Source organism: Pygoscelis adeliae, unplaced genomic scaffold, assembly GCF_000699105.1.
Source record: "Pygoscelis adeliae isolate BGI_AS28 unplaced genomic scaffold, ASM69910v1 Scaffold382, whole genome shotgun sequence".
NCBI classification, from domain to species: Eukaryota; Metazoa; Chordata; class Aves; order Sphenisciformes; family Spheniscidae; genus Pygoscelis; species Pygoscelis adeliae.
Window position 1 is genome coordinate 61628 of NW_008824288.1, and position 11728 is coordinate 73355.

The 11728-nt window shown below is 42.9% G+C and overlaps 1 protein-coding gene across 1 annotated transcript in view; it reads right to left on the bottom strand.

Annotated features, from left to right (window-relative positions):
- Positions 1–1849, bottom strand: part of SFPQ (splicing factor proline/glutamine-rich) — a 10103-nt gene extending 8254 nt beyond the window's left edge. Inside the window, exon 1 of the mRNA XM_009318735.1 lies at positions 1830–1849. Coding sequence (XP_009317010.1) covers positions 1830–1849 — 20 coding nt within the window. The remainder of the gene's footprint in view (positions 1–1829) is intronic.
- Positions 1850–11728: the final 9879 nt, after the last annotated feature.

Below are 11728 nucleotides of genomic sequence, written 5' to 3' on the forward strand. Positions count from 1 at the left end.
CAGAGCCGCGGGGCCTTGTGGCACCCCCGGCTGAGCAGCCACAGGCTTCAGCTGGAAAAACTCCAGATAAATATATTTTCAAATAAATACGGTTGGCTACTGTTAACGCGGTCAGCAGCCTTGGCTGGTACTTTGAAAGCAAATTGATATAAAAAAAGTTCCCCTTTATTCATTCAAGGGTGGTAGTGGAAACCAAGCTCTAACGCAGGAGGTGGCTTTCACTCCATTTCGTTTGAAAAGCCGGGCAGAAACGTACCAAAAATGAACTCCGGGCGGAAAACAGCAATCCACGCCTCACAAACTCCCTGCAAACAGCAGCTCTGCGCTCCCTGCCCGTTGCTGACGAGAAAGTAGGTGTCAGTTCCCCCCAAATTTAGAACAATGTACTCTCAGTAGAAAAATAAAGCAGGTGTAAAAATCCATAGCAGTTATGGTCACCATATTCCACGTTCTAGTACAGAAAACAGGGCAAAAGTGCTTTCCATCTATTTAATGTCACTGGTTTCAGTGGTGTTGCACTGGAGACATGCTAACATTAGAACAACGTGACATCTTCATACTTTCGCTTCACGTGGGTTTCAATCCGTCCAGCTCCCAAGCTCCCATTGATGCTTCACATTCAGTTTCGGGTCTGAAGAACCAAACCCCATGTGAAACCCAAGTGAAAGCCACACGTTTGCTTTATTTGCACAGAAACTGTAACTGTTGCATTGTTGTGATAAAATATTATCAATCAATCTCATAAATATTTGTGAAGCCCTAGGCAGTCAAAGGCTGACTTCATCCTTAACGAAATGGATTTCCTTGTGGCTTTACATTTTTTAAATAAAAACCCGCTACAGATCGATCTTCTCCCCAAATCAGTTTTGTACTAGCTGTGTGACTTCGACCACTTCGAAGCGCAGCAGAATGGAAGCCCCAAGTTGTTTTAAAATGGATTCTCACCGAGATGTCAGCCCCTCTCCATGAGCAGTAAATGTTTCCACCACGAGGTGTCTCAGAGGTTAAAGCACTGGAAGAAGAAATTTGGGACTGGCTCTTACTGCACACAAACAACCGGCATTGCCTTGCTGTCACACCTGGTTATGTCTGTTCAGGAAGCAACAACAACAACAAAAAGAGTGTAAAAGGGTTGTTTTTGCCTTTGTTGTGTCCTAAGTATAAGTGAACTGTATTGTAGGGAGCTGTTAATTTTTAGCATCCTTTGAAAGAAATAAAGAGTGTAATTCTGCTCCCAGTCCTGTAAAAATCTGTACAACTTATCTGAAGTCCACAAAGTAGCTTTGAGTTTCCATGTTACCTAGTAGAGGCCAGGATATGATCACATGTTTTGCAACTGCAATATGAGTATTTATCCTGGGCTTGCAATCAAAGAAACAGCAATGTCGCTATGAGGGCTCGAAATAAAAATGACCTTGGTAACAATCACCTATTTTGTAAATATTCGCACTTGGCAGCTTGCTGTTTACATACAAAAACAAACACTGAGGAGGAAAGCTTGAGATGTTCTCCCCAGTATGTTCCACTGTAAATAAACGTTGTGTCTGAAACTGGAAGCTCTTTATGACAACTGCGATAACATTTGAAGCAGCTCTGTAGTATTTCACAGAACCACAGAATCATAGAACGGTTTGGGTTGGCTTTTGATGCAGCCCAGGATACGGTTGGCTTTCTGGGCTGCAAGTGCACATTGCCGGGTCATGCTGAGCTTCTCATCAACCAACAATCCCAAGTCCTTCTCCTCAGGGCTGCTCTCAACCCGTTCTCCGCCCAGCCTGTATTTGTGCTTCCCCCTCAGACTGCCCCGACCCATGTGCAGCACCCTTCACCTGGCCTTGCTGAACTTCATGAGGTTCGCACTGGCCCACCTCTCAAGCCTGTCAAGGTCCCTCTGGATGGCATCCCTTCCCTCCAGCGTGTCGATCGCACCACACAGCTTGGTGTCATCGGCAAACCTGCTGAGGGTGCGCTCGATCCCACTGTCCATGTTGCCGACAAAGATGTTAAACAGCGCCGGTCCCAATTTCTCCAAACTTCATACTGATCTGGTTATTGGGGTGTTTAGTGGTAACATACGTTAGTTTAGCTTAACAGGGCCTGTTGGGAGAAGCAAAAAAGGAGGGAGAACTCAAGTCCCTTCCCTCCCCCAAAATACTAATATCTAATTAAAAGATAACACCAGTGCTACTACTTATGAAGATTTTTCATACCGTACAACTGATCTACAAAAGTGAATTAAGCCACGGTAAGAAGTGGTCCATGACCGAAGAGAGAAAAAGACCTGTAGCAGGCCTTAGAGGAATATATGAAAGAGGGAATCAGGCTGACACTGAGGTGTCTGAAGTTATGAACATCTCAGCTGCCATCAAGTGCAGGGTAATCTTCAGGTAAAAAGACATGGATCTCAGCAGGTGGTTGATTTAGATAATTTTTCCCTAAACCGTTTCCTCCTCCTATAAACATAAACAAAAGACTGACAAGAAGAAATCTGCATTATCTCTATATTATTAATTGCAGATCACAGGAGGAAAGAGCGGCATGTGTCCAACCTGCTAATTAAGAATAATTACCCCATGAGGTTCTGTAAGTGTCCCATGTACAAACAGCAAAATCGCCCGAATCACAGCAACGTGTACCACCGCTAAAGAAGCAATTAAATGTTGTGAGGAGATGCTGTGTCTGCATTCCCTGGGCATTTTTGACCAAGAAGGAAACAGTTTAATGGCTTTTTGCACAAGTTTAAGTACATCACAGAACTAGAGATGCTCAGGAATTTTAAAAATCAGGAAGCAAAAGAAGGAATGGACAGTGGACAGGGAGATCAGAGCAGTGAGGCACCCAGAAGGTGCAGGGTCGTGTCCTCACCCTGCTGCAGGCTCTGCTAGTGCTATGTGGTGCACTCGGGTAAACCTGTCTGGAACAAACAGGGGTTTCTACAGAACGGTTTCATTATTCTAGGGCTCAACACAGTTTCATGAGTAACAGCATCACCTTTTATAGAATAAAGGAGGAAGTAAAATGCCTACAGCAACATCTGGTACATAAAGCTGAGGCAGGATGAAAGGAGTGGCTAATAGCTGCTGTAACAGCTAGCAGAGCTCTGAGCAACTTTCGTGGCAACTGATGATGAGAGTTCTCCTCTCCCTCCTGCACTGTTTCACTCCCTCCTTCAGCATGGATTAAATCTGCTCTCCAAGAGGTTTTTCCTGTATACCATGACAAATATGCCTGTAGGCCATTTTTTAACCCAGATGAGTGAAAGTAATGCAGGGCCAGATAAGAGATTACAGTGATAGTCAAGCAAATTTAGAGACTGAAAGAAGGGAAGGAGGGGTTGCAGAGTAACATCACTGATTTCAGTGGGTGTAATCTTGATTCCTAATGGAACAAAAGAGATCCGAATCAGGCTCAAGAGTCTACAAAAAAGGTAATACTGGATCTGCAGGGCAGTCTGCTATCTGAACACTACTGACACCATAAGTTCACAGTTCTGCTGGAGACTCTGTTCTCTCAACCTGCAAGGGTTAAAGTTCAGGATTTTCCATTTCTAATTTCTCTGAACTAAATTAAGTTACTGAAATGTCTGAAGCAGCAGTAGTTTTGAGTCCTCTGTCAAAATCCAAACTAGCATCAAAGTCACAAAAGAGATTTCTTCCCATGAAAGAAACGTTCAGCAGACCAGTGAGGAAGTGCAACGGGAAACTTTCCCAGCCATGTCCCCTCTTTTCCCTTTCCCGTTCCCTCTTCTCCCTACCCTTCCCATGATGGGCAATGCAGGTGGTGTGGAATGTCACAGGGGGAATCTCTAGCCTGTTTACAATTACTTTGCACTACTTAGCAGATCGAAGAACATTGCTTTACTCCTCAGTGGTTTTTCTGATACTGCTTTGTGTTCTAGTCTTCATGAGGGAGGGCTCGGTTGGTGAGACCGGATGGGTAAGACAAGCACTGGGCCTGAAGAAAGAATCGATGGAATCATTGAACCCAAGAAGGAAATGTCATACGCTGCTATTATAACCTGAGAACTGCAACTACTTATCATTCATACTCATGCAGTTCCCACTGCCATTGTATCTGACCATCTCATTACCTTTAACATGTTTAACTTCATACCCTGGCTTAAAAATAGAGAGCTCCGAGCTTGGGAAGTCCTGTGACTTGTCCAAGATCACACAATCCATAGAAAGGCGAGAAGAGGAATCTGGTGTCTTGAGCACTGGGACAGCTGGTCTTCCCATCCCCTGGCTGCCTGTTTTCTCCTCTCAGCAGTAGCTGTGTTCTGCCAGTGGGCAGAGGGATGCTTGTACACACTGTGCATGTCTGCTGAAGGCACACTTGAGCATGCCAAGTCTGTCTTCCAAGAGGCTCCAAGAGCCCTCCGTTTCCAATGAAGTCAATTGGAGTTAAGGATGCTTACTGGCTTGCAGAAGCACTCAGCACAGTTGTACAACAAAGCCATCAATCTGTACATTTCCTTGAGCTGTGGAGAGAAACAAGATACGCATAACTAAAATTTATCCTGCTGCCTTACAGTTAGCAGCTTCCATTTCTTCTATTAAGATAATTTAAAATTTTGTCACTGACAATAAATATGTGACAAGAATGGGAGATAGCTGTTAAAGAGAATCCTGCTCTTCATTCTTACAGACAACACAAGCACTCAACAGAAAACAGATAATTCAGCTCTGCAAAAATACCAGCAGTTCTGAACTGCAGTTCTGGTTAATGTTTGGCTATGCAAAGAATGTAACTGGGGCAGAAAAAGCGAGTAGACTCACAATGCCGTATTTCATCAGACTGCCATGACTTTCTTAAAAATTTAAAGACTGGCAATGTCTTCTCTCTGTATTTTTTTTAATCCACTGTTATTTCCAAAACATAAACTCACACAAAAGGGGAACATTGGAAACGTACAGCAGATAACCATAAGAAAAACAGAAACCCTTTTCTTCATAACGTGAAAATGGTAGAAGTATTCAAATAAACAGTTTTATTCTGCATTTGGAAAAAGTGATGTAGTCACAGCACGAAATTCAGGATGATGTTAAAAAGCAGCAACCAGAGTTTGTAAGTGGGCACTCCTGTGTAACTTACAATAAAGAATCAAGAGGAGGTCTCCAAAGAACAGAAATGGCCAAGCAACTCCATAGATTATTCATGTCATTTTTCAGTAACTCCCAGAAGACAAAGATAAAATCAATACTGCTGTAGCATCAGGCAGTTGAATAGACTTCCCAGAGGATTATAGGTCTGACAACCTCATACCTATCCCAGGCAAAATTTGTGACCTTGAGCACACTCAGATTTTGCAAAAGTCTAACAGTTCACTTTTTTTTTTAATTAGCTTTGGCATCTTATTATGGCAAATAATACTCTCTAAACATCATCGTATCACGATGCCTAGCAGAGCCTGCAAGCAGCCTGAAACAATGTCTTATTGAGGTCTTACTAATCTCACCCTGTCTTACTCTGGGTGCTCAGAGATGACAGCTTGTTGCCAAGACTAACTCTTCTACTGCTGATCAAAGAAGCACAGGGCTATGTCACAGGAAGGAAGTTTACGTGGGGTGGGAGTTTAGATTTTCAGCAAGGAGAGAAGAGCAGATGAAAAAACAAAAGCAAAGACACAAAAGCAAAGAGAAAGATTTTATTTCCTCTCTTGTGCCTTGACACATGAATCTGCTATGAGCCTGGTACAAAATTTCTGTTACTATAAACTGGATCTCCATTAGAAAAACTTGCCAATAAATCTACACTGGTAGCACAAGCAAGGTGTGAATATAGCTGGAAAATAGTTAATGACCGTGTAAGAATACCTACTGCAACAAAGATGAGTTTTCTGCTTGCTCTCTATGCTAACCTCCACCCGCAATCTGCTATGAACTAGATGCATCCATGCCTCAAAGATGTATCTAGCTGATGGTCTATAGTTAAATAAGAAACCCAGTTCTCTTCTCCCTCTGAGTTTTGTGCTTCTGCCATAGACTTTTTCACAGTAGATCACCCAGTACGAAAAATAAGCTTCAAAAGTACTGCAAGAAACAGTGACTTGTGGATGGCGTACTGACAATTTTTAAGGCTACAGAGTAAAAAAGACTGAGAGCCACTGACGCAGAGTAGCATCAGCTGTTTATAATACAGAATTAGGTGTAAAAGTCTAGATACCACATTTGCACATGTTGGTCACTATCTGTTTAAATATTTCATGATGTATGCAATTAAGTTCCTTCATCACTGTTGACTCCGTGATTTTAGAAATCCAGTGTACTTATCATTACCTATGTTCCGGGCTTATTTTCCCATTTCGACAGGGTTGCACAGTGACAATGAATGAAAACAATTTCCTTTGTATTTATAAACAGATTAGATTTTGGGATCTAAGAACTGCCATATTTGGTGCACAAAAACTGACGTCTGGCATGTTTGGAAACAAAAGCCTGTGTTATTTAGACTTAAAAAGAAGATGCAGAATAGATTTATAATTATTGTAATTAGAATAAAAGCATGACTGCACTGAACTTAAATCCTGGTCCAAATTTCATATACACCCACAAATCCATCCAAATAGAAATTAACTTCATAATTAATACTGGATCATTCTCATTACAAGAAGACACTATTAATTATTGATGACGCTTGTATTTCTTCCTAACTGTTTACATCTTTTCACCCTCCAGTTCCTGGAGTGCTTCGGATGATGCAGTGTGTACAAATCAAATCCCTCAGAGATGTGGAAGTGACTACTCCACTCTTGTCCTGCCTGCACGCAGGAAGACCTGCTCCTGGATGTTCTTATCAAGCAAAATACAGAGGGGCATTTGTTTGCACGAGCAGAGCTAGAATATTCTCTTTAGAGTTCAGCTTCCTCCTTTCATCCCACCCACCATCAGACAATTCCTGACATTTCTCCTGCAGGCAGAGCAAGGCAACTGCCTTTTTTTTTTTTTTTTTCCCTTTTGCAACGGCTGCTCCTTCAGTAATCTGTGGGTGGTGGGGGAAGGGGATGTTATCTCAACAGCAAACACAGCCCAGCAAGTCTGGGACGTGAGGGGGAGTTTCAGGATGAAAATAGGTCTCTGCCAGCCCTCCCGCATTTGTGTATCTATGACTAAGCACGCTGAATGCGTCGCTTTTTAAAACTTGGCTTCTCTCTTTCCTTGATCTTTGTTGCTTCAAGCCTCCTGCTCCCCTTTGTCCTCGCAGCCCCGGGGGATCTCGCAGAGGCAGGCCCCTGACATCACCAGTGCCAGGGAAATGCAAGTCCCGCCCGGCGAGCAGCCCTGCTGCCGGCCACCCCATCTGCCTGGTGCCGGGGGACAAAGTCAGAGCAGCTCCGGAGCTGGGAGACAAACCCACCTCACTGCTGGATCTGCTCAGGCACCAAGAGGAGACTCCACTAGCAATTGTTTTTCCACTGAAATATTCACCGGATTTGCTTACCTCATTATAGCCCTGCCTTGGAGGTGTCTGCAGTATGGGGCCATCTAAAACTAGGAGATTTCAGCAGTTCTGCACATCTCTGGGATGGAAAAGGCTGCCAGCTGCTCATCTCCTCCAGAGTTGTCACTACTGCTCCGCTGGGGAGGTGCCTCTAGGTGCAAGAGACCAGTAAGAAGAGTAGGAAATAAAGCTGCAAGGCTCCAGTTTGTCTCGCCTAGACCAGACTCAACCTCGTTCCCCAACAGAGCCTCCTCTGAGCTTTAAACACAGTCTTCTCTGTGCACCCAGGCCAGATGTGCCGAGGACTGGGCTTTAGGAAGGCTGTAGCTCTCACTCCCATTAGCACGGCCTAGTGCATCTCTCCACGCTCGATGTAGAATTGGCCTCTCATCACATCCAGTCTCAGTCCCCCGTAACAATGGGGACAAAGAAGTGCCCAAAGCACCACATTTCAACTCCAAGCCTTCCTTTTCTTCACCTCTCACGTTCCCTCAATTCTCCAAGTTCTGTTTCCTCTGTTTTCTCATCACTGTCCCTCCTCTCAGGCCACTTTATCCCACAACCACACAGTGCTGTGCCGGTTCCATCCTTGGTGTCACGTGCCAAGCGAACGGGCACGCTGCTCTTAACAAGTGTCGTGCCTGTTGTCTGGACTAGATGCCTGTTCCTTGTGTCGTGGTGTCCACTGGCGGCCAAACGCCGTCCTGGCAAAAGGTGGAATTTGCAGAGGGGTTGAGGACAACCTGAAAGAATCTCTGGATTTTGCTCAGGAAACTCCATTGGCAGTAGCCCATTGTTAGTAGCACAAAGCATGTTTGTACAGGAGTGACTCGCCAGTATAGCTACACTGGTCTAATCTACGCTGGTTCAACCTTTCCTAATGCAGTGCCTTGGAAGTCAGGAGAGAGAACGCTTTGCTAACTCCGAAGTCCCATATTTTTATACAGTACATCCAACACTGTTCTTCTGAGTCTTTCCTTGGGCCCCGGATGTGGGTACGACATATGCAACAGCCATGTTTCTCAGCCCACCTTACCAAGCCTGTCCTATGTGGATGCTCACTGAGCTCACTGGAAAGGAAACAAGATTATTCGTTGTTATTAATTTGTGTTTGGCCCGAAACACGCAGCAGTACTGTAAGCACCTGCAACTGCAATTCTCTGAAGAGAACCTGAGCTGGAACAGAGGAAGGCGTGCCTAGATCTCAGTACGTATGGCTGGCAGGTTTTCTGGGTGATCTATATTCAGCTGTGCATGCCCGTGGGTATGTGGAAAGATCATTCATCCAGTTCATTGAACTGCAGCCTGCATGTGAAAGGAGTTTCATGGTTTCTTTTTTAAATGTCACCGTTTTAAAGACAAATAGTCTCACGCAGAATTGTGCGGCAGATTATAATATGGGCACTCCAGGGGTAAATTAAAAAGCAATTCAAAAACAATACTGTGGAATAATCTTATCTTTTCCCTGCCTTATCCGGGCATTTATCTAGGTCTGCTCTGCACTAGTTATCACCACATTATCTACATATTATACAGTGTCTTTTTTAGCCACATTAGTACATATACAGTTCATTTAGAGTCAAAAGTAAGTCAGGTCTGAACAAGCTGGAAAACATCCTGCACTAGTTCAGGTGCCCTATTCCGAGCACAGGCTGAGATACGGCTACAGAACACACCAGGGTGGATCTAGTTTTAAATGGTCCACGCTTACTGTCACCCTCTCATCTGTCCATAGCATCAGCTTAAGCAAACCTCCATCAGGCATAGATTTCAACAGCATATGGTCGTATTATGATCTATTTTAATGACAGGATCTATTTCTAACAAAATATTTTGTTTAGTGGTCTGAAAGCATTTTCAGTTGCATGTTGAAAGTTCAAATATTTCCATCGACTCCCTAATTCACTTATGAGAACCATGCAATTAAATAAAGATGTTTGTTCCCATTAGCATGCTTGAACAAGTTACATAAAATTTTCATTTTATAAAATACTGTGGAAATTTACAATGCAGCCCCAAGAAGTTATAACAGTTTTGTCAAGCCTTGTGATGTTACTGGAAGTCTCATGCTATTTGAGGTTATTCTGAATGCCTGAGCATTTGGAGTTGCAATTACATGAAAATATAGGTTTAATTAAACCAAAAAAACAAACAAACAACTCCCCCCACACACATACACTTTCTAAACTTAAGCCTAAAAATGTGAAGGCAGTGCACTATAATGCCTCAGAAACCAGAGGTCAAGAAGAAAAAGCAAATTAAGATCTTAATTCATAAACCAACCTCATCTTTTAAGGTCTTCCTCCTGACTTCTGAATACTTGGATTTCTCAACATTGTTACCAATTGTTTAGGTAATTTACAAATATTTAAATTCTAAGAGGGCTATTGCCTCTTTTTTCTCTCTCTCTCTATTTTCTGCCTTCCTAGAAAATCCCATTCAGAAACGTGTGCATTTTCAGTGTTCAGATGACCTGCACATGTACAGCACATCTGTGCTCTTACACACGTGCTTTTGGGAAATCTGTGCGTGCACAGTGGCCATTTATGCACAACAGCCACATGTCCCGCCGTCTGCTCAGGGCACTACTGGACGTGTCCAACCGAACCTTGACATGTGGCAGCCCTACAGTTAGACTATATTAGAATTTCTAGCTAGTCAAAAAACAATACCAATATGAAGTCATATTAAAATATTTTATTGTTTATATATTTTGTGCCCATTAAAAAGATTAAAATATTAATTATTTTCATCTGTAGCTATCTAAGGATAAAAGTACTTTATGAATTATTATTAAATTTCACATCAAGCTCACAGTTTACACATAACATCTTTTGTCATTAAAAAATCCCAAATTCTTTAAGAAATTTCACAAAATGACTCATCAACTAGAACTATTTTATACTTGAGGATGAGGATTATTGTATAAGTGAAAAGCATTATTCATAACTTATTAATTTATTACATTAATTATTTCACTGTCATTGGAATGCAGTCAGTTCTAAAGAGAAACTTGACAGCATTTCCTAAATGAATCCCAATATTATGTATCTAGCCTTTTAGGCCAGATGAAAGACAGCGTTTATATAAGGATCACTTCATTCACCATTGAAATGCAGCTGCTGCTTAATACCAGCCTTTAATTGTGCAAATCAGCTAAAGCTCGGAAGCAGAGATTTCTCTTTAAGACAAACTTTTAATTAGCAGTTTGATTATTTAAGTAGTAAGGAGAAGGGAACACATTGTTCTTATCAACGGCTTGCGGGTGCTGGTAATGTTTGACGTTGTTGACAATAAAAAAGGCAACAATCTGTATCTTACGCATAGTTTCAAGTTTTTTCTTAACAGGCCTATGTCTTGCTAACGTTTTGAGTGTCTTAATTATTGGAAAGCATGAGAATGACAGGCAACGTTACAATGCTTTAAATATTTAGGTTTTAACCTTGAAAGGTTACACTGATTTTTGCAACCAAAATGTGACCTCCCAGGTATTTCAGGTTAAACAGATATGCAAATCTTCATGGAATTAAGTCCCCAGAGTCTGCAGAAACAACCTTTATATGAACTTTTGATCAACACCAGATGAGGAAAAATGTGGTCAAATATAAACCATCCATTCCAACATTAAAAACATACATGTTTTACAGTTGTACCAGCAAATGTTAAATTAACTAAAAAATTACATAACGGTTCATTCATGACTGACACAGCAGAGGCACAACAAACAAAAACCAGGTCGGTCTACATTCAGAACAAACCGAATGTCCCGCAAATACTCCATGCCATCTTCAAAACCGCTGTGCAGTAGATTCAGCACAGGAAGGAAGCGCTTCTAGACTCCACAGCGGTACAAAATTAAAAGTGAACAGACCTGCGCTGAAAGGTACGTTAAAACCTCTCATTGCTTTGGGTTTGGAATGCAATTACTTCATTAAATTATGGTTTGTACTGTGCTGAACCTCCTGTCGAATAAACGAATACATACCCTCTCCAACAGGAAGGCTGCGAGTCCAACGTGGCAACTTCTGGAGCGTTCCTGAAGGGAAGTCGCAACAATCCTGGTCTACCCTGCGCCACTGGATCCAGCCCCCAGGGCAACCTCACCGCTGGTGCTGGGTACGAGGCGGGGTGTCCCGGGGGCGAGCAGGACGCTGGGGAACACGGTGTGAGCATCGTGCCACGGAGGTGTCATGCCGTGAGGCGGGCACCGTGGCCCGGCAGCGCTGCACGGGAGCACCATGTCATGGCCAGACATGCCAGAGAGCCTCGGCCTGGCGGGGCGTTGAGG